The 23613-nt window shown below is 40.4% G+C and overlaps 1 protein-coding gene across 4 annotated transcripts; it reads left to right on the top strand.

Annotated features, from left to right (window-relative positions):
- Nucleotides 1-120: 120 nt before the first annotated feature.
- On the top strand, nucleotides 121-22797 carry tjp3 (tight junction protein 3). Of its 4 annotated transcripts, XM_026158794.1 has the most exons (31): nucleotides 121-708; nucleotides 1519-1662; nucleotides 10073-10129; nucleotides 10636-10757; nucleotides 10859-10961; nucleotides 11053-11401; nucleotides 11539-11642; nucleotides 11754-11943; nucleotides 12197-12269; nucleotides 12396-12493; nucleotides 12662-12761; nucleotides 12894-13079; nucleotides 13243-13343; nucleotides 13999-14083; nucleotides 14765-14841; nucleotides 15017-15110; nucleotides 16633-16706; nucleotides 16847-16919; nucleotides 17027-17100; nucleotides 17277-17340; nucleotides 17425-17581; nucleotides 17920-18028; nucleotides 18120-18339; nucleotides 18430-18635; nucleotides 18733-18828; nucleotides 18958-19037; nucleotides 19138-19348; nucleotides 19472-19572; nucleotides 20460-21035; nucleotides 22111-22169; nucleotides 22272-22797. In XM_026158794.1, exons 1-31 carry the CDS (start codon nucleotides 700-702, stop codon nucleotides 22390-22392), a joined length of 4113 nt encoding a protein of 1370 aa, XP_026014579.1. In that variant the 5' UTR covers nucleotides 121-699; the 3' UTR covers nucleotides 22393-22797. The 4 variants fall into 4 exon arrangements, with proteins under 4 accessions (XP_026014579.1, XP_026014580.1, XP_026014582.1 ...); XM_026158795.1 differs by lacking the exons at nucleotides 121-708; nucleotides 1519-1662 and adding an exon at nucleotides 5870-6108; XM_026158797.1 differs by lacking the exons at nucleotides 121-708; nucleotides 1519-1662 and adding an exon at nucleotides 7946-8215.
- Nucleotides 22798-23613: the final 816 nt, after the last annotated feature.

Raw genomic sequence — 23613 nt, forward strand, 5'->3', positions numbered from 1 at the left:
ACTTTTCCAATGCTTCCCCTGACAAAGGTCGATATTGTAACGAGAAACAACTGAAATAGAAAATTTCTAAAGAAGAAAAACTAAACTGAAACGAGCAATCACACCCTGGAAAGCAACTGAAACTCGATGGAACTCAAAAGAAAGACTCGAAACCAAAAGTAAATTTGAATGACACATAAAGATTCAGAATCTTTTGTCAAATTTATGCTTCGTGTAAAAACAAAATCGCGTTTCGCACATCCACCAGTCAGCAGTGTTAATACTATAAACACAAAAATCACAAATGCGGTCAAATACAGGTGATTACATAAAAGATGGCTAACTGGAGCTTATGAGCAGGGGCCCAAACATCAAAAAAATTTATAAAGCAAATACATATAATTCCCAACAGACACTTCCACACTAACCTATCATTAAATATCCCACAATTACCCCAGGAATCCTAACATAACAATAACACTGATCCAATGCAGCACATAGACGTCACACTATAAACCTCATATAGAGAGTTGCAAGTTTTGAAACATCTTTGCCATACAGGGTTCAAAATACTTGAGTACTTTTTAAACCTAACTAAAGAAGATACACTAAAAGGAAATAAGTGTTTGAAAAAAACTACACAAAACAGGACTTCTCAGGTTTCACAGTCGAGTAGTCCTTCATTGATACTTTTGCATCTCTGCCCAGACCGAAGAAGCCATGAGAGCGGTGAGTGGAGTCCTTTAAACTCGTGGTTCAGCTGAAGATGTAGCAGCGAGGCACCGATGATCTCTTCTCGGTTCAGTTCAGGCCTTTCCCCTGTTAGTAAGTAGGAACGCTCCCAGCTGGGCCTGTGTCCATATATTCATGGCTGGGATGGAGAAGGCCACCAGCTCCACCTGAGAGCCACAGATGGTCACTTGGAACCAGACCTCCTGAAGTCAGCTTTCTTGGTGTTATCGGTGTCTAGGGCCACACCTGGGTGTCAGCTGCTCCATCTCTTTTCAGTGAGCTTACATCTGCGGTATCTTTGGAAAACTTTATGATGTCATTAGTACTGACAGTATCAGAGCAGTCACATGTGAGTGCAGACAATGAGGTGCTCGGCACACACCCTTGCGGTGAACCAGATTGTACCTGCTGACTGCCTGTCGTTTATCTGAACACAGTTCGGCTTTATTATTCAAGTCCATGCAGTGATTTCCACGCCAACGCATTCAATATGAACTTCCCCCTTTAAGAAGCTCCAGGGGAAATACAGTTTCAGGAAGTAAACTGGTGCCCATAAAAGACATTTTATTGGTTTTCTCAGATCAACTTTAAACTTCAGATCAATTTTTTTTTTTTAAATTTTGACTTCCTGCACCCGAAAAAATTAAACCGAGATTAAGACGGTGACTAACATAATTGCGTAAAGCACACGCCCAAAGCAAACAGGGAGGTTTCACTTCCTGACAGACGCTGCCCCCGACGTGATGACGTTTTTCACCTGTACGTTGAACAGTTAACGCCACGCCTCCTGCTTACACCTGTTTTCAGGAAGATTTGTTGGAGAAACTTTTAGAAGTAGCGTTACAGCCAAGGCGGGCAGGTGAGACCTTAACGAGGACTACTGTTTATTTGGACGAAAGCGGTCTGAGAGTGAAGGAAGAAGCCTTGAAGCTACGAAGAGCACGTTTACAGGTGAGTTAGCGTCGTTTCTGTCGGTGTTTCCTTCCTCCTGCACAGGTAATCAAACCATCTCAGCTTAGCCTGTGGAGTGAAAGGTGAAGCTGAAGGATCGTATGTGACATAACTCTGAATCAAAAAAGTTTTTTTTCTGTGGTTTTTCTCAGTTTAGGTGAAGTTAGTCGGATGTTTACAGGCCTGAAAGCTTTGTCGCTGCTTGACTGCAGTCCTCACAGGCCTGTGTGACAGCTGTGGTTTTCTTCTTAGTCATTTTGTGTGTTTTTGTTGGAGTTCCCCCACAGTTTAACGTGCTTGCCTTGATTTGTGTGCTTGTCTGTGTTGCTGTGATGCTGACTGTCAGCTGTAAACTCCACTTTCTTATTCCTCACCTTACTGGTTCGGCAACACACAAGTTTCTACCTGTCCGGAACAGGAGTTTCACACTAGTTTCGACTGCATTCCCAACCTGCTGCGTCCTCCTCTCCTCACTCTGCATATTTACACACTCATTGTTTGATTTGGGACTGACACAGTCGTATAAGACTGCTGTTCTCGTAAGTTCCGTACTGCGCATGAGGTGCTTTTAAGATTGTGGCCCGTCCTTTCTGGATTTTTAAAAGTTAATCTAGGTTTTAAGGTTTCTGTCATCGCAGCTGTAGCTTAGTTCAGTTCAAATAAAAGGAGGAAAGGGTTTAGTCTGCTGATTTTATTCCAGTAAAATAAATATATGTGTGGCGTCCATTTCCCAGAATGTGGACGTGTACACTTAAATATATTAACCCTCAAGTAATGTAGATTTTATCAGCTAAAATAGCAGAGTGTGCTCATTTATGATCACACTATTTTTGAACAGAGAAACACCCACAGGCATCTGACAACAATGGCCGCAACATCCCTGATGCAGCATTAAAAGAGCTGCATCAAGAAGGAAACGCACTGCGTATTCGTTTTTCCCATTGAGAAAGTGCTGGTACACTATCCCAGATATATCAGATATGTGGAGTTTCTTATAGTAAAGAAGTCTCAGTCTCTCCAGATGTGATGGTGTTTGCTGTAGTATTTTCACTGCTGTAGTGTTAACTTTTTGGCAGTCATCATTCAAACAGGGTTTCACTCTTCATCAAAGAGGTGCTCACTCCAAGGATGGCTGTAAATGTGTCTGGCTCCCAGCTCTTTGGAAAAATACTGGGGTACTTTGTGGTACTGCTTGAGTTTATCAGGCGTTATCTATTACCCATTTTCTAAACTTGTGCACTTGTGTGTACAAGAAACATGACATTTCTTACAAACCAAAACTTTTTTCTTTCTTACGACAGAAAATAAAATGCAAATAAAAACTAAAGGTTGGATACCAGATAAGGTGTGTAACTTTAACAACAATTATTATTATTATTGTTATTATTATAAAGATATTACAATATCCAACAAAGAATCGAACTAGAGGTCATATATCTCAGTTTCTTGGTTTCTCTTCTCTGGCTGCCTATAAAATCTAGAATTTGAATTCAAAATCCTCCTTATTTAAAAAATAAAAGTACTGAATGATGAGAATATCGTAATAGTATCATAACCTCTCCAGTTTACTCTCACAATGCTGACTTGCTTGGCATTCCTAGAATTTCCAAAATTAGAATTGGAGGCGGAGCCTTTAGCTTTCAGGCAAGTCTCCAGTTTGGATTCGGGAGACGGATACCTTCTCTACTTTTGTAAATGTTGCTTTTTGAGAACCTTTATCATGAGCTGACCCTGAACCATGCCTTGGTCATGCTCCTTAGGCTACATTTCTTCTCCACTCACCTCTCACTTGCCCATGTGTTTATATGCAGCTACTACATGTTGTTACCTTTGTCTTCTCTCCCATAGGCTGATTGTCCTCGCCTCTCGTCTTCTCCTTTTTCCCTCCCCTTTCTCTCTCAGGAGTTTTCTTCATGTTAAAGATGAATTTTTCCTTCCCGCTGTGATCAAGTGCTTGCTTATATGTTGTTGTCTGATCTTTACCTCACAATATAAAGCATCTTGAAGTGACTGCTGTGACACTTTATAATAGAAACTTAATTGAACAGTCAGGTTTTGTTTTGCTTCTGGTTAAAACAAAACATAAAGTAGCATTTTATTTGTATATGTGTAATATATAAAGTGTGTTTTGTGTAAAAAGGGTTAAGATATCTAGCTCTGAAATATCTGGCATTTTTAACTTTTACAATGAGTTGGAATAACTTGCATCTTGCACTGCTGCCACTGATGTACACAGGTTTAATTTTTATATACATTTTCTTTTTGTATTTCTTAGACATTTTTTATGTTAAGGTGAGAGAGAAACTGTCTTTCTCTTTGTCAGGATGACATGTACAAAAAAATCTGTGAGTCTTTGAATCTTGAATCTAATTGCTAGCAAATATCACTAAAATCAACATGTTTAAATCCTAATTATTTTTTTAAAGATGCCATATTATATAATTCCAGTTCTAAATGACTCTATATTTAAACACAGCTGGGGTCATAAGTGACGCTTCTCAGTCTCGACTTGAAGGTTAAAGAGAAAACGCCTCTTGTAGCATATCTCACTTAACGTGTGAAGTATTATGCAACATCCCATATTGTCATCTCCACCGCCGTCCAGCAGTGCAGAACTTTAGCAGTCGTGCATATAATTCCAGTGATTCCACCAGCATTGCTCACATTTCACATTTTTCCGTCTTTAACGGGAAAACTGAGGGAACTTCCTTTTTTCTTCCCAATTTTGGCTTCCATGATAAAAATCAAGCAGCACAGGCCTCTTCTTCTCTCTCTTTTTCTAAACCGCTTATTCGCCTTGAGCTTGGTTCGAGGAAACTTGCTGAAGCACTACAATGGACGTGTTCGTTAAATAATCATGACCTCAATAGTTTTTGCTGTGATGGAGCAACCATCCACCATACACGTGTGACCATTTGCATCCTCATGCACAAGGGGCTGAGCATGTGTGGTATAACTCATGTTATGGCGCTGGGATAGCTGTAAAGTGTGTGTTTGCAGTACTACACACAAGACAACACAAGTAAGTCCACTGAGTGTGGAAGCCACAAAGCGCTGGCCTGTGTAATTACAGCCTCTTTGCTGATTGTGTAAACCTCTGGAGTATTTGTTCTGCAAAGCTCTATATTTTACACTAGGAGGCTTTGCTTTTCCACATTCCCCAACGAACTCGTGTACTGGAGCCTTCTTGCCTCCGTCGGTTGGTGTTTGTTAGTTTGTTTCGATGATGCACCGTTGAAGAATTTTAGTTATGAATTTTAGTTAGGCCTCTGCATTCATAGTGAAACTCAAGCACAACAAGGTGACCTGGAGTCGATAGTCAGTAGTTTGCATATTGAATAGCCAACAGGAGTGGCCTCTCTATGAAAGCAAAACAAATAGAATATCCTGCTGCCGTGCACACTGCAGTCCTCGGCGTGAATGAGTGAATATTCACCTACTATGAATGGTTTCACCTTTGCTACCTGTTTGTTTGTTTTTAGCAACCGTAGAAGTCTGTTTATTAAGATCAATTAATAATTCACACCTGGTGCTCTCGCTGACCTCATGCCGGCTATTCCACCTGGCTGAACCCAAGTTGGCATCTAACATCTGTTTTGTTTCTCAAGTTTTATAATACAGACACTGATCTGTGGATGAGGGATTTAGGAAGTAATAAGCTGTTGGATAGTAGCTTCACCTCCTCTTTGTCCCCCTTCCTCCTCAATGATTTGGGTACATGTCACACTGAACACTAAAAAAAAAAAGGGGGAAAAAAGGCTACAACACGCCCATGCTGTGGGGCATATGTAAATGTTAACCATGGAACAGAGATAACATCAGGCTCTCTGTTGCCATTTCCTGATCCCGAGAAACAGCCTGTGTAGGCACATCAGGACACTTACACGAAGCTGGAAGATCCATAGTGCTGCAAACACCCCGTCAATTATTAACAGGCCAGTGCTCTCATTCCTCCAATGTAACCATGGCACCGAGCAGACAGAAACTCAGCCGGTAGCCTGGGATCTGCTCCTGCCTTGTGGGGAAGTAAGACGCGCACATACCGCTGACAGCGGGAGAAAGTGGACCTGTTTGACTTTATGAGCCTGTCACGAAGGAAACTATTGGGCAGACGGATCTATGGAGCGATCTTCACATGACTTCTCCATTGGAAGCAAAGGGATGACAGTTGCTACTTTTATTTATTTTTAATTTTTAACTTCTGTTTTTCTTAGTTTTCTTTTTATGGCAAATTAATGTTTTGGCTTGCAGACCTGCATCAGTGACCATGTGTGACTGAGACACAGACACAGGATTATTAACAGATTTGCAGACAGCTGGAGATCTTTGGTGTCTGTGAATGAGTGGGTCAGCACTGTTATCATTATGAAGTTGACCGAGCGACTCAAACGGCTGAAGCACTTGGGCTCTGTGCCTCCGGAGCCTCCGCCACTGCTGGTGGTGCCCGTAAGTGAATGGATAGTAGTTATTTTATTTGTAGTTCCTTTTTCTATTACAGTAACCAAGCAGCTTTACATTAACTTCAGCTTTAAGAGAACTTCACAGGTTACTTCCCCCCCCACTCTTCCAGCGCTCTCTTAAATATCATGCTCAATTTGAACCCACAGAATTTTATTTTTATTTCTTTATTCATGTTGAACAGTTAGTTGAAAGGTTTTGTTTTACAGTTAAAGAAAGTTTAAATCGGCAGAATTTCTTCATGTCTTGTTCATCAAATGTGTCAAAGTTGTGGAAAATGTATTCTTTATTGAACACACTGACTCAGTGACAGTTCAACTTGGCAAAAAGTACGTGAGTGACTTGTAAAACCTTTGTTTATCTACGTGTGCTCCATAGCAGGCTTTTTCCACAGTTCGGTGTAAGAAGGAATTAATTTTCACATCAAAGAATCTGGGATATATTTATAGAACGGGCCTCGTTAGGTGATCTCAGTAAGGTCAAAGATTCTGAACATTAAAGCATCGTTTCTCTTCTATTTTTAATCCCTCTGTCACTGATTTCCTTGTGACACAGTTTTGTTTTGTTTTTTTGCTCCTTCACCGAGCCCACACCCGAAGGTATAAAAAGAAGGCCTGAACCCTGAGGCTCCTTCTGTTATGCTTCACAGTTTGGAGGGAAAAAAAGCTGCTCTTTATTAGGGCTTTTCTTGTAGTGGACAAACTGAAGATTGGTTCTGATGTGCTTTTATCGTTGCGCTCTCTTTCGCCTCTTTCAGAAGTACGCGCCATGCTCTTGGTATGATCTTCTCAGGAAGCGTACTCCTAAGGGACCTCCTTAAATTTCTTCCTGTTTTATTGTGGACGGATTAACATGGAGACGGTTAGAAATGTAGATAGCCACCATCATATCATACGAATCTATGATTCTTCCCATACAACCCTGTGAAAGTTGCTGTGATAGAGCCATAACTGACAGAACAGACTTGTCATGTCATTGTTTATTTTTATTTATGAGGACGAGCCCTTTTTGTAACACACATTTACAATTTTGTGTCTTAATTGGAACGTCTGACCACAAGTAGCTTTTAGAGACATATTTTCCCCCTTTAACTGTTTGTATTTAGACCTTTTCTTATAATTAGTTTAAACCTCTTAAGCTCTTTTGATATTGAAACTAAGCCTAAACCTTACAGTAGTATTAATATATTTTAGTCTCAGTCGTCCACCAGCGTCTAAAATGATTATTTTGTGAAAAGAGAATGGGAAGATTGTTTGTTCATGGATCCAGAGATATGACGTGTTGAAGGAGGCATGTCTAAAAGTTTGCATAAAATATGCAGAGATTTGAATTGCAAAATTCTACTGAAACAAGGTTTTTCCCACATAGAGGAATTACTTTTTTTACTGCCCCGAGAAGTGGTTTGTGAAAACAAACAAACACTTTCTTAGTTTCAGTCTAATTTATTTAACCATAATTGATATTTTAGATGAAATAATAGACTGATTTCAATTACTGTATGTGCAATAACATTAACAGTCATGTGAACACACCCTTAAAAACTCCCGACCAATCAGTGACTGTCTGTTATTTAGAGCTAAATGATATTTTTCTGCTTTGAAATGAAAAAACTTTGAGCTTTCTAGTTCTTAGCCTGAATGTTCAAAGCTATGCAAAAACGCAAGGGAGTGATTACCCTACCTGACATATTTAAGGTGCTTCCCAGTTCTGGTGGGTTTAAAAGGGCAGATCCACCTTAAAAGCCATGTTTATTTAAGGACACTAGAGAATGACTCTTAGAGTGGGCAAAGACTCAAAGGGGAGGAGCGCTTTCCAGGTGAGGTCTTTCAGTCTCTCTGCCTGGTGTGAGAGAAACACCCCAGCTGGTCATATTACAACCAATTTCAGCACGAGGATCTAGTTTCAGCCACCATCCATGCAGAGCTCACTGGCGGGCGAAGTAACCTGAGATTACTGGATCTGTGATTGTTTTTCTGTTGCCGGCTCCATATGGGATATAAAGAGCTGGCTGTTTGCTGAGCGCTGGAGGCAGCAGGTGTTTTGTTCAGGGTAGAAATCCCAGTAGGAAATGGAAGTCAGGTTCAAAGATCACATGGTAAGTGCAGATGAAAATAAACGAAGCATTTATGGACTTAGTTATGCTTCCCTTTAGTGTGAAAAAAGCATAACTGTTAAAGATTTACAGAAATGTAAGGACACAAGTCATTAGTGATGTGCATCAGCTCCCTTAGATTAATGTTGTTTGAAGCTGGAAAAATGATGACCTGAAGATGGAGGAGTGTCCTAAAGGAGTGCAGCTGCAGGCTTGGCAGTCTTGGATCAGGCGTTTATTAGCAGATAACAAATCACTGTCGGCTGTCGTTTGTTTTTGTAAATAATCAATTTTCTTTTGGAATATGGACGATGCTCATATTTACATCTCATCTCTCTCTGATCTATAACGATGCGATCTTTATCTGCAGTTTCACATGCATCTCATTGCTCCGACATCGTGACCTACATCCAAAGTTAAATTTTAACTGGTTGTAAAGTCAGTGAGCTGTAAATGAGCTCTGAGAGCGTAGACCTTCCCGGCAGCTCAGTGTCCTTCTACATTGAGTTGTTTTGTATACTTTGTTGCTGATGTGATTTCCATAAAGGCATATACTCCAACTACTCATCAAGCCTATTCACGGACTCCTCAAAAAAGTTGCTTTGTTTGAAAACTGGCACACTTAAGTGACCTTTCTGTGTCGCTTGCAGCTTTGAATCTATAAATGCAACAAATCTACTGCTGATTTTAAAAAAGAAAAAAAAAACGTAACTACTTCAGCTGCTGTTTCAGTCTACCTTATCATCAAATCAGAAAAAGTCATGACCAGCTTTTGTTTGAATACTAATGTCAGTACTTGTATTTTGTTTTTTTTTTAACCTTCTCCAGTTTATGATTAACCAAGTCAAACAAGAGGCCTGCTGTTCCCAGGTTAGACATTGTACACCTGCGAGTTTAAGGTTTTCCTGGTGATCATTTGTGAGATTTTATTCTTGTAGTTGTTTTTTTTGTGTAACCTAATTTGAAAAACTAAACAGTCAGAGTCAGCAAATTGAGGTTGTATAATTAGGTTATGTGTTTGGGTGTGACTGGACGTTGGGTGCTCGGCTGATGTTGCTGTACTTTAAGCACTAATGGGCCTTGTACTTGTTGTGTGCCCTGTTCAGTGTTTAAACAAACTCCAAGTCTAAGCAACACTACACCACTGTGTGTCTGACTTGAGTATCAGGCTTTACTCGTTCTGGCTGTAGCTTAGCAAGCGTCTTCCTCGGTGTATGAAATATAGTCCATGGCCAGGCTGCAGTGTTGGCTTGTTTTTAAAAAAAAAAAAAAATGCAAATCACATTGGGCATGTTGCCATGTTCCTGTAAGTCAAAGGTCGTCTTTTTTTCACTGATATAAATCCCCCCCCAGAAGAATCTAATAGTTCCTTGTCACCAGTTGCTCTACAGTTTCGTTCATCCCCAGGTACTCGGCCAAACAGCCATGTCTACTTGTTCCTTATCTCAGATGCCAGGATGGAAAGCTCTTATTTGAAACAATAAGCTAAATATTGTAACTTGATAATGTCAGCATGGACTGTGTTAAAGGATCCCATTGCATTTTGCTCGATTCTTATATATATATATATATTAAAATTTTTCCAGTTGTTGGTTGTAGTCTGTGGCGTAAAGGTGGTTAAAAACATGCACACACATACCAGGTAGCCCCTCCTCCATACTGGTCAGGCAGGATTGCGACAGGTGAGAGCATGTTGAGATCAGGTTCACGTATTGGCACATTCTGTCTTCCACTCAGGCTCAGCTGTCCTCTCTGTAAGGACCTGGACTATATGTTGATTATGAGTTAATTAATCATGATTTATTATTGTCAATTGCTATAAAAAAAGATAATTTTTCTTATTGTATTTTTCCCCCCCAGAAACCAGGCATGGAGGAGATAACAATATGGGAGCAACATACAATAACACTAAACAAAGTAAGTGATTTTTTTTTTTTGTTTGTTTGTTTGTTGTTGTTGTTGTTGTTGTTGTTTTTTAATTGAATAATTGAGATGTATATGTGAGGTGTTATGGTGAAACTGCTAGCGTGTTTTACTTTTCCAGTTGTTTAATCAACATGAAATAATGAGTAGGCTAAATTAAGTTTAACATGGAGATTCTAGTGTGTGGCTAAACAAATACACATGTGGAAAGTGTGTTTCGTTGTGGTTTCTGAGGGACTGTGTTCAAGTCCTCTTAGTTTCACAGCACAGGCTCCGTCAGGAATTCAGTGACACACCCTGCTGCACCCCACGGCACCAGCCAGCTCTTCGCTGTCCTGCCTCATTGTTGGCGACACTGGAATGTGTTCTTTCCTCCTCCTATCTCTCTACTGTATCTCCCACTCATGCTCATCCACCCACCTACTTCCCTGCACTCTTTACTGTCCATCATTTTCTCTCGGTCTCATTTTTTTTTTTTTTTTGTTCTTTCTAAATGGCAGGATTCCAAACTAGGATTTGGTTTTGCAATATCAGGAGGCAGGGACAAGCCGCAGCCCGATGGGGACACGTCAATTCTGGTGTCAGATGTGCTGCCAAATGGACCAGCCATGGGACGACTGTTGTAAGTTGGAGGCCTTTTGCTTTTAATGTGTGTAGAGACCTCTTTAAGATTTGACTGTTGAATGAACACCTGGCTGCCTGTGTATACTTGTACTTCTGCAGCACCAAAGACCAAATTGTCATGGTCAATGGCGAACCTATGGACAACGTCCATTCTAACTACACCATTCAGACCCTGAAGTCTTGCGGCAAGACTGCAAACATAGTAAGTGTGCACCGAGCCTTTAATTAATTTGTGCCAGGTGGCTTCCAATCTTGGGTTTCTTTCTGATGGGCGTCTTCTGCATCTTTCCCAGACAGTGAAACGTCCTCGTAAGATCCAGATCCCAGCAACCTCATCCACCAGACCCACTCGGGCAGCCTCGCACTCAAACTTGCTGGATGCGGACCCTCCGAGACGGCAACGACGCCACTCTGATGGGAGTGACAACATGGACTCCAGCCGCTACCGTGACGATGACCGCTATCGTGCTGATGACCGTTATCGCACCAACGACCGTTACACACGCCGAAGCCCCACGCCCGAACGCAACGGGCTTGCAAACGCGGCGCCGTTGATTTCATCAGGGTACAAGAGGCTGCCGCTCAAAAATGTTTCAGAAAAACCCATCAGAACTACTTTGATTAAAAAGAAAACCACAGATGGTAAGATTTCAGGAATGAGAGCGAAGGGAAACCTTTTTTGTTTGTGAAGAAGCGAAGCTTTTTAGACAAAAATAATCTGCTCAGCTCATCTTTTTTAAAGTGCTTATTTCAGTATTTCTGGCTTTATTTTTCTGCAGAGTATGGACTGAAACTGGGCAGTCAGATCTTTATCAAGCACATGACAGAAACTGGCCTAGCTGCAAGGGAAGGCACCCTGCAGGAGGGCGACCTCATTCTCAAGGTAATATTTCACTTGTCTTGGAGTATTTTTAAGCTACAACTATTCTACAGGACTGGAAGATTTCATTATTAATCTTCAATTTGTCTTAATCAAATTTGTATCTGTGAGCAGATCAATGGCATGACAACAGAGAACCTATCCCTGCTGGAGACCAAGCACCTGGTGGAGAAGAGTAGAGGCAAACTGACCATGACGGTCCTCAGGGATGACCGTAGATTCCTGGTCAGCATCCCAGAGGTGGAGGACAGCCCCCAGAACAGCGATTATGAACGTCGCAAAGACAGCAGCTCAGAGCTGGATGGTAAGGGAATCAAACACAGGGGAAAAGGTGGAGAAATCAAAACTGTGACGCAGCTTCTACTTATTTCATGGGTGAAATCAAAGTGCTGTAAAGTCGGTCTAATCCTGTAATGTCCCTCATGTTTGCTACAGTCAAATCCCTTTAAATGTAGAACTTTTTTGGGCTACAGGCTCAGATTAATTAATTCAATCTTGCAAACACCCCCTGTATAACTTGAAAAGTTAATACATTTTCTGTTTCTGTCTCCCATCAGAAATTTCAGACATTGATGAGGACGTTCCAGCCCACAGGACACGTCCAAGCGCCAAGGAGAGGCGGACACGCAGGTACAGACTTTACCCTGTCACCCCGCCTAGTAAAAATTAAGTCCACCGATGTAATGCACAAAAAACGTAAATCCTTTATTGGATTTGATCTAAAAGCACTGAAGAAATCTTTTATTTCTCACACAGAACAAAAGCTGAACCTCCACTGCCAAAGTCTCGGGATCAATCGCCTGTGCGCTCCACCTTATCCCGGCCACCTGTAAAAGCCTACGCTCCTCGCCGAGGTCAGTCCTGCAGAGAATTACTTTATTTTATTTTACTTATTTTTTTTTTTGTGCAGAAGCACAAAGATGCTTGTACTCAAACCAGCACTGATTTGCTGGTTTTCTTGGAAAAAAAATATTTACATGTCCTATAATTAGTTTTCTAACTGTTGATTATTGTTTATTCAGCTCCGTCTGAATCTGAGTCCGACCACAGTGCATCTCCTCCTCCTCCTCCAGTCAGGAGAGAGAGGGACAGGGACAGCCTGGACCAAAACAACAAATACAAGTCAGTTCACACGGATGATATCATTAAAATGACCTAGGTTTATTTTATTAAAGTATATATACATATGTTACTACATATTAAATGCAGTTAAAACTGTATGAGACATTATTTTTGCTTTTACTCTTTGAGCAGATCTCTGTCAGGAGTCTCCACCCTCCCCAACCCCAAATCCTCTCCTGTTGCTCACAACTGGACTGCACCCGTCTCCGCCTCCTCCACTTCCTCACGCCCTCGCAGGCCGGTGTCGGAGTCCGACTCTGACCCTGAAGGTTCCCCACCCCCACGCAGAGATGGCCCTCGTCTGGACAGTAGATACAAGTACGGACATTTCTTTATCCAGTTCCGGGAATAAACAACAAAAGCACCAAGATCACTTGCACAGAAATATTCAAAAACAGAAGCCATAATTTGCACCAGCATCATCAGTTATTTTGGTAAACAATTATTCATTCATGCCCCCAACCCTTTCTTGTCTCTGCAGAGTTCTGCCTGATCGTTACGCAGGCCGGGTATCTTCCCCCATCGTTGTTCGCCAAGATCCACCAAGGAGGGTCAACTCACCTGTGAGAGGCCCGCCTCCAGGTCTGCACAAAAACACGCAAACAATCCAGTCTCCTTGTGATGTACACGTCCCGGACTTTGTCTCACACCTCCTTGGAAATATTTACTAAGGCCAGAGCAGAATATGAAAGATGCACATGAAAACATAAGATGGCTTGTAAGTGAATGAATGTAGAAGAGATAAAGTAAGTAAGAGTAAAAGAGAATTAATCCAGCAGTGCACGTATGAATGCATGTAACACTGCAGAGGCTGAGGGATGATTATTGCAATACACTTAAAATATAGAAGGAAATGATGGCTAAAAAAATAATATTCATGTAAATATTTTTGAAAGCATTATTTATAAGTGAGTAGATCAAAGCATAAAGGTGGAAAACATTATGTATAACTCTTCATTCAATCGTCTCATTGAGATCAAAACATTTTCCAAGAAAGGAGAGACGACAGATGCAATAATCATGAATAATGTTGGGTAATAAAGAAACTGTAGTATCTGAAAACAGTTGTTATTCCACACATGAGCATTAAAGATACTGGATTTTGAATTGTGGAGATTTGAGGCATCTCGGGAACGTAAACACACAATGGAAATGCTGCAGATTAATCAGAAGTAAATATGTTGTTTACTGTTTATATTAATAAAATTAATCTATAAACGCTTTTCTTTCTCCTCAGATTCTGACTCCGAGTCGGATGGCTTCTCTGAGCCTCCTCAGAGGCGTAGCACCACATACAGTCAGGACTCTCTCAGCAGATACAGGTACACATGAATCCCCCACACCTACCTGAAACCCAACAAGATCTCACGGACCGGAAACTGAGCAGACTCTGTGGCTCTCTGGTTGTTAAACTTAGTTAATCATACATATTTTTATTTTTAATGTTAAACTACCTAACCTTTGCTCTTTGAGTTGTTTAAATTTGATTTTCATTTTGTGCTTTGTCTCATTTTGAAATTTCTTTTTATTTTGTCTGATTTTCTGTTTTTGACTGTGTACAGAATCTGTGCTTTAATTTTGTTGACCAATAAAATAAAACTGAACATGTCCTCTCCTATATGTGGCTGAAGTGTTGATTAAATATAGGACACTCGTTGCAGCAACAATCATATCGTAGAATAATTCCCTAAGACTCAAATCAAAGTCTTTCAAAGTTTTGCGTAGTGTGCATGTGTTATACAGCATGTTTGAATCTCACAGTGAGCATCACAATCAAGTAGCTAATAGCTAAACTTAATAGGGTGGTTAATTTCAATCAGTCACAAAGCAGTTTACCGCCAAAGAGAGAGCTTCCCTCAAACAGAATAAGGTGAATATTCAATATTTTAGTCTCATCCTCTCATCAATAATCGTCTATTAGCCGCTGGTCCCCCTCGCCAAACGTAACTGAGATTTGTTGTCTTCCTCCTCCCTCACTCCCACCTCCCTCTCTTCTCTTCCAGGGTCCTGCCAGAAGTTTCCCTGCAGCCAGAGGTGGAACCACCAAAATGGAGCACTGCCAGCAATCCACCACAGAAAGGTGTGTGTGTGTGTGTGTGTGTGTGTGTGTGTGTGTGTGTGTGTGTGTGTGTGTGTGTTTTGTAGTGAGCAGTGGGAGTTCATATTTGGTGCCTGGAATCTAAAAGGACGCATGAGTCATCTAACAAATAATAAAACTTTCCATAAAGACAGTCTTGACTTATTGATCTCCACAGCGAATTCGGACTCTGAATCAGAGGCCAGTTATGCGCCAGTCCCCAAGAGGGAATCCACCGGCAGTAAAAACTCAGCAGCCAGAAATAGATACAGGTGAGAGACGCCTTCCACTTTGACTGTCTCATCAAACGCATTGAGTCGTGCTTCATGCTTCAACACCTATTTTTTTTTTTTTTTTTATATCCACCTTCTTTTGATTATAATGGAACTTAATGCATTTTGCCCCGTTTTGCTCAACATGGCAAAAGATACACTTGAAAAACTTCCCAGAAATCATCATCTGGTTACTCACAAAAAAGGAAAAAGAAGATCAGATCAGTTTCATATAGGAACTGATTTTTCTCTAAGGGAGCTACACCCACTGACCACATCACTGTGTCAGAAGGAAGCACACATGATGAGGGGATCGTGCTTTAATGTCACATTAATGTCACTTCCTTTGGTACCTACAGCTTCCCTTGTTGTTCAGAAGGAAAATGGTTCCTACATGAAACCACTCAGTTTAATAAACTGCTTCTAAAAATAAACACTGCAGCCGACTCTTTCCAAATTAATATTATTTTATTTTGTTTGTCAGTTTTGTTTATTTACTATCCTAATATAAAACCTCACACATGTCTGAGTATGAACTCCTACGTGATCAGGAATTTAAGCAACCAAACTGGACACACAGGTATGTCTTAGGCCCCTGAAGCTTATCTGTACCAGATATTTCTTGATGTTGCTAAGCAACCACATATCAACAGAAACATTGTTAGCATTGATGCACCTCTGACACCTTTGTGAAACCACAACATTTTAATATAATATTTATATTCACAAAAGTTGAATATGATGATTAACGCCGCTATATTGCGCAAAAGTTTTGAGCTTTCTATTTGTATTTTTTGTTTTTTTTAAGCAGTCTTGAGCACTTCTCTAGTCTTTCTGAAGACTTTTCAGTCCAGTCCTTGTACCTGTCCATTTTCAGAGGAAGGTTTTGATTTGTTAAGCCACTTAACACTGACCTATGAAGCATCCAGAACTAGTGCAATGCAAAGAACCAATTTTCAATCATATTTTAACTTTTTTTTTTTTTTTGCCTTATTTACTGTATTTCCATGTATGTTTGCACATTTCAGTAAATTACCTCAAGCATTTTCCATTTTCCAAGAAAAATGTCATGAAATAAGAGTTGATACGAGACTTTTGCACAGTACTTGTTTTATTTATTGCACTTTTAGCACAGGCTAGAAATAATTTAAAGCTGCAACTGTAGAAAGAGAAAGTGAAAATATGAGAAATGCAAGTTACAGCTTCACTGTGAACTGTGGGAAATCACACTGAGAGGATGTCCGACAGGTTTTTATGCTTACCACAAACACAACTGTTGCCTGATAGTAACGTGCTTTGTGCACACGGGGGCTCATTACATGACTTCCTGCAGTGATTGCATCACATAATATTCAAACTGCCGACTTAGAAAACCATATCGAAATCTCGTGTGGTTTTCTAACTAACATGCACTAACTTGACCGTCAATTTATGGCTTTTGCATTTCTCATTGTATGTTTAGGGAACATTTAACAAGATGACGGCTGAAATTTAATTCAGTTTTCCCCCATTCTTCTCTCAGAGTGCCTACTTCAGTGCCTGTAAAGCAGGAGCCTCCTCATCGAGCCCCATCGCCCGCTAGACCGCCTCCAGATGGTCAGCTGATTACTTTTTTGCTTCATCTTCAACCTCTCTTTCTCTCTGTTTTAGATAAAAGCATTAGAGCACCACAACCAAAGAAAATCCTCACAAACTGAAGTCTCCCTGCTTAAAGTTTTCATTTTTTTTAAAACCAGATTCCTCTGAGTCAGATGAGCTTTCACATCTTAGGAGGTCTGGCAGCTCTGAGCGGGGGAACAGTCAGCGCAGGTACATCAGGAATTAATTCATTAAAATCAGATTAAAATATGGCAGCCCGAAATGTGTGTTCTCTTAAATAACCAATATTACTGATTTCTGTTTTCTCCACCTCAAAGTGCTCCTCGTGCTGCAAATGGAAACGGCACCATCAGGTCTGGGATTTCAGTCAAGAACAACCCGCCCATCTACTGTAAGGCTCAGGATGTGTAGCATGATTATCATAAATAAGTTTTCAATCTGTGGGTTGAAATAAACAAACCTTTTTTGGGCATCAAGATATTTTTGTGCTTTTCTTCTATTTTATTTTTTTGACATCTTATGAGTTGACATCTTTTAGGCGTCTAACAATATCTGCATTTCTTCCAGCCAAACCTGAAGAAGAGCCCCTCTATTCCCTGCCTCCAGATTCATACCCATCATCTATTCCAGGGTGAGTGCCGCATTTGCTTAAAGCGTTGCCCCGTGTCTTAGCATCATAGCAACAGTAATGTGATTCCTTCGGTTTCCCCTTTAGGTACAGCTCAGATGTGAAGACAGTGTCATTTATAAAGGAGAGCAGTTTGGGTCTTAGACTCGTGGGAGGCAACGACGTTGGGATCTTTGTAGGTGGAGTCCAGCCACACAGCCCTGCGTATGAACACGGGATGAAGGAGGGAGACCAGATCATGCAGGTGACCTTTGTTTGCACACCTTATATGGACGTGGTTATGGCGGCATAGATTAACAGCGTCTTGTCCAGTTTAGAAAAACTCTTTAGCTTAAATGAGATGTTTATGCTCATTTGCATTTCTTTATTAGTTTTTTTTTTTTTTTGACCGTTGTTGTTGTATTAGTAGTATCCATGTCATATGTACCGAGTAAAAATGACCACTGTCCAAAAACCTTATGCTCCTAGCTGTACATTTACATTGTTATTTGACACCTGTCCATTTTTTAAAAAAAAATATTTTAAATATGACAGAAAAAGACCAGAGTCCAAGTTCATCCCTGTTCTTCTTCTTTTTTTCAGGTTAATAAAGTTGATTTTGGCCATTTCACACGAGAAGAAGCTGCCAACTTCCTCCTTGAGCTCAGGACAGGAGAACGGGTGGAAATCTCCACGCAGCATAAGATGGACAGTAAGTGAAGAGCAAAACCTTAATATGACACCGAGATTACTTCTGTTGAGTTGTGTCACAAGTCACAAAATCTTATTTCGTCTATCTTCAGTTTACAAAAAGATCCTCAAGTCCAACCTGGGAGACAACTTCTACATCCGCACACATTTTGACCATGACCCCGATAACCCCATTGGTCTGGGCTTCACCAGAGGAGAGGTGTTCAGAGTGGTGGACACAATGCATCGTGGAAAGATAGGCAGCTGGTTGGCTATCCGCATGGGGAATGACCTGCACGAGATGGACAAGGGCACTATCCCAAATCAGATCAAGTAAGGAGAAAGGAGACGATAAGCAGATGAAGATCTCTTTGCTTCCACGAGGACTGTTTCCGTTTTTGCATCTGCCATCTTTTCCTGCAGGGCAGAGAAGATGGCTAACATCGAGAAGGCACAGCGGGCGACCGGAGAGAGGCAGGCAACCGGACCGAGAGCCGAATTCTGGAAACTACGGGGGCTCAGAGGGAATAAGAAGAACGAGAAGAACATGCGACGGAGTCGCGAAGACCTGCTGCAGCTCACCATTCAGGGCAAATTCCCAGCTTATGAGAGAGTCCTGCTCAGAGAAGGTTGGCATTTATTTATTTTTTAATCATACCCTCACAGAGATACTTTGTTTCATGCATAAAGGTCCAGGTTTAACAACGTTTACTGGTTTTTCTCCAGCTAATTTCAAGCGGCCCATTGTTATTCTGGGACCTCTTAATGACATTGCCATGGAGAAGCTGGCACGAGAGATGCCTGATGATTATGAAGTGGCAGGTTGGTTTGTTTTGGGCTGTTTTGATACCCCTTTTTTATTCTTGAGTATTATTTCCCTCCTTTTTCACTTATTCTCCTCATCTTCTATTTTATTTAAAATATTTTGGGTGTGTTGTTATATTTCTACAGAGATGGTTCCTCGCAGTGGAAGTGCAGATGGCGGCTCCACAGTTATTAAATTGGACACTGTGAGGAGAATAGCAGAGAAGGTGAGCAGTAACATTAAAGTTATGTTTACAGTCCTGTTTTCTGTGTCTGTTTGGTATTTCCTCTTTGATTTTTTTTTTTTTTTTTCCTCTCTCTTCCCAGGATAAGCACCCTCTGCTGGATATCACTCCCACTGCAGTGGAAAGGCTCAACTACATCCAGTACCACCCGATGGTTTTGTTCTTAGACCCTCACAACCGCAAGGATGTCAAGACCATGAGGCAGAGGTACAGCCCCAAATCCAGCAAGAGCTCCAGACGCCTTTACTCACAGGCCATCAAAATGAGAAAACACTGCAGCCACCTTTTCTCGGGTAATTTTAACACTTAAAGCTTTTTCCAGTACATCTATGAGGAAATAAATTCTTCTCTGTCTGCTGGTACAAGTTTAAAATGTTTACTTCTTTTGATTTATTTTTTTGTTTTTCCCCCTTCAGCTCGAGTGGACCTGGATCCCAGTTCCCACTCTTGGTATGAAAGTCTAAAGAATAAGATTCGCCACGAGCAGACCAAACCCGTCTGGGTGTCTGAAGTCACGGTACAACACACAGCTTCTCTTCACACACACATCTGTACACTAAAGCGATTATGAGATATTATTTTATATACAGATCGATGTGGTGTTTTGTTTTTTGTTCTTAATTTATTGCTTTAGTTCTTATAACAATCTAATGAGCGCACCGACTCTCATGATGTAGTTTTACATCTTTCTGTTTATTAATCCAAGTGCTGTGTGGCTCAAATGATCCATAAACCTGATTATTAGTTAATTGACACGAATATTAAGCCACAAGAAAAAGAGTAGTTTGAACTACAGTTCGTTATTGACCAAAAACTGAGCCAACGTGAAATTCTAGAAATCTGCAAAAAGAAAAACAAAAATTGCACCTGTAGTTAAAAACAAAGCTTATGATGATGAGTTTGTGATGCTGGTGTGATTGAACCAGCTTTAAAAATTCTCAGCTACATAAACAAATATAGTGCAACACAAATGAAGCATAGCACTCTGCGTGGTCCCAAAAATTGTAAATAAAAGATGGACAGGCCATCTTTGCTGGGGTACACTAGCTGTAAAAAGACATGCAGTTCTATGGAAGTCTGTGAGAAAATGACCCTCTGGCTTCTCTGATTGCCAACCTGTGTAAACGCTTTCCTGATGAGTTTATGGTCTAGAGTTTTACGTCTTTTTCTGAAGTTCACTTCTTACTTTATGGTTTCGTTAGTCAAAAATGAGAATAAAGCAGATTATGGTATCATATGAGCGTGCAGCACCCACAGTTTCTCCCCTCTCTTTAATACAGAGTTGCACATAGTGGTGATATATTTTACAAAGCAAACTGTTTTAATATTTTTTCCATTGATTATGTATTGTACAGTTAGTTAAACACTAATAACTAAAGCTGTTTGATTTCTCTGTCTGCACAGTTGGAGAGTGGTGGAGAACAAGATTTGGATGCTTTGGACCAGAACCAGACTGACTACCTCAGTGCTGCTAGTGACCTGGAGGACACCGATGGAGAGGGCTTCACAGACGACGCCTACACTGACAACGAGGAACTCGAGGAGGCTTACCCTGGTCAGAATACAGCCAAGGTCCCAGGGGGCTCCAGGGTAGCTGGAGCTGCTTTAGCTCGATCATCCGAGCCAGCGTTTGAACACCACAGCCCCTCTATAGAACCCGAGGAAAGCGATGACGCGTACGGAGTCAGAGAAATCCCGCCAATAATGCACGTACCTGAACCCAGGTCACCTCGTCATGCGAATTACAGCCCGCCGCAGAGCGATGCCGAGGAGGAAGATCCCTCTCATCGCAGTTTTACAGACTCAGATTTCAGCGCTCTTGATGTAGCTTCACACGCCGCTCCGTCTGAAGGACCGCCAGATTTTAGAGCCCCCGACCCCACAAGCCAGTACTCAGTGGACGAGCCTTCATACACAGAGGAGGAGCCGGAGAGCTTCCAACACGCCAGCCTGTCTGCTATCGAAGACAGATTAGAGCAGGTTTGTGCCCTCATTAAAACAGTTACTGGATACCAGTTCTTTTTTTCTTTTTTTTTATCCTTTTACTTAAAACCAGATGTGTTTCAGTCCTTCACTTAACAACAAACAGTTTTGATAACAAAAGATGAATTCAATTTTTGAAACAGTAAAACAAAATGAAGTATTACTTCTAGCTTTTACTCGAGTTTAACTTGAATTTAAAATGAGGGGCATTTAAGGACGTCGACTAAGACTAAACAGATTTAGTTTAAAAAAACAACAACAAACAAACATCATCCAGAGTGCCAATGTTTTATTTTGTTTTGGATTTTTTGTTCCTAAGAATGTGTCTTGGGATTTATTAAACTGTGCAATGTATATTAATACATCTGAGTAATACAGTATTCAGACAAGTTCAGAGGATAAAAGGAAATAATATTAATACAGGCCTGGTCAGATGCTGTGGTGAATGGTGAATTTCCAGAGCTGAGCATTTGTTTCCTTTAAACAATCTGTAATCGATTACAAAATTCCCTCAGGTTTTCTTAATTGAAGGTGTTGCATCCTTTAAAAAACCCCAAAAAACGCAAGGTTCATTGGTTTTCTTGTTTGTCTACTTCTCGTTTAAAAGAACGTGACTATATTTAGTTGACACAAACGACTCAAAGTTCTGGAGGTGTTTTCAAGGAGAAAGTTATGAAAATTTGTAGTCTGTTTTATTTCCAACTTTTTAAATGCAAAGCTCCTAAATTAAATTCACATTAACCTTTTTAATAAATTTTTCTTCCCCCCCCCCCCCCCCCCCCTCATTTTTGGAACCTTATCATAAATTCTTCCTGGCTATGGAGGCGGTGCCGAATTAGCACACATATAACAACCTCATTTTAAATTCAGTATAAAGATTATAGTAAGTGTGGTTTCTGTTTTTCAAGAGGTTTACAGCCTGTTTATCATCATGAATACAGAGACTAGGACAAATCCTCAGTGTATTAACTGGTTCGGAAAGGCTTATGTGGATTTTAAAATCCATCTCTTAAAATAGTCTCTTAAGACTAAATAATTGTGAGAAGTCACTGTTTTATATCCTCTGTTACAGGCTCGCTCGGGAGAGGAAGAGCCCAGAGATGAGCAAAAGAAAGCCCCACAATTCATCGTGTAAGTCTTCTTGAGCCGTCTGCGGGTTTATGGGGTTCATGGAGTAACGCCAGACTGAGGCTGTGCGCTGATTTTTGACCCATCCGTTCTTCTCCCGTACAGGCTCGCACATCACCACCAAGCAGTCCAGTTCAGACGCACACAGATCCAGGGCAGCGACAGCTCTGAGGATGAATTTGACGATGCGGACGATATGGAATGGGGTCCCGCAACTGAGCTTTAGATGCCGAGAGGACTGATGCGGCTTTTCCTTGTGATCTACAAAGGACGTGGAAATGATTTCATTCCCGCACTGAACTCTGTTATCTTGGATGGTATTGTCATAGTGTTTTTAAATTCATGTAAAGGGAGCCTCGTTCAGGTGTCACTGTAGCCTTTAATGACAACTGCAAGTTTTAAAGTCACCAAAAATCCTCTCAGAAGAATGTTGAGATCAAAGTGCCTGATTTGTTGTTTTTTTTTTTCAGTGTTTTTTGTATTTATAAAAAACAAAACTCTGTGAAACGAATCAATTTCAAATATATGTTTTGTAAGAAATCATATGAAATATGCATCATTTTAGGAATAGCAAGGACATTTATACTTTAGATTTTTCTACATTAAACTGTTTGTTCTTCTGATTTTAAAATGGGTTTGTTTGATGATGCAGGACAACGAAAAAACATACTTGATCAGCTTCATTTTACCAAGCTGTCACTAAAATCACTCATATTAACATAAGTGAAACTGTGAATATTACATGTGTTACTATGGACATTCACTGGATAGTAAAAGTAAAAGATTGGCACACTATTTAAGTTACCACTGACTGTCAGAGGCGTCAAAGGACCCGGATTCACTTTGTTGTTGTTGCTTTTTTTTTTTTTTTTTTTTTTTTAAATATATAATAAATTAAAAAAAAAATCTATTTGGTAATATTAGCATCTAAAAATTAAAACTGAGATATTTTCTCCCAAACTTCAATCTTTGGCATTCCTTTTTTAGTAACCTTTAATATAGTGGTGTTTACTGTAAACGAAGGATTGTACCAGGAAGTGCATCCAGCACAAAACATGCAGAGCTACCCGCTGGTTTGACTTCTTAAATAAATAAAGGTTCTGTGGTTAGGGGTCCATATTGTTATTGAAACGGTTTTAATTGCCTTTAATGTACAAACACATGAATGTGCTGTGATATTTGTGTCACTCATCGGTGATTAGTATTAATATGCTTGTACAAGAGGTGGACATGCAGATTCACACATCTGCAAAAAGTAACTGTGGAAGCAAAAGGAATGTCAATTAAACAGAACAAATACAAAAATAATTTGAATTTTCTAGATAGTTATTGTTGACACGGTTTCATTTTTCCCCTTTTTGAAATTCCCAGAAAGTAAATTTAGATTAGTTTAGCGGGATCCTCTTCTTAAAATGCGGGAGTCTGAATTAATCTTGTTTTTGTATGA

The sequence above is a fragment of the Astatotilapia calliptera genome, chromosome 23 (assembly GCF_900246225.1).
Source record: "Astatotilapia calliptera chromosome 23, fAstCal1.2, whole genome shotgun sequence".
NCBI lineage: Eukaryota > Metazoa > Chordata > Actinopteri > Cichliformes > Cichlidae > Astatotilapia > Astatotilapia calliptera.

Coding starts and splice junctions, on each gene's coding strand:
- tjp3 (XM_026158794.1), top strand. Junction 17,101..17,276: donor GAACAACCCGCCCATCTACT/GTAAGGCTCAGG, acceptor CATTTCTTCCAG/CCAAACCTGAAGAAGAGCCC. Junction 18,029..18,119: donor CACGCAGCATAAGATGGACA/GTAAGTGAAGAG, acceptor GTCTATCTTCAG/TTTACAAAAAGATCCTCAAG.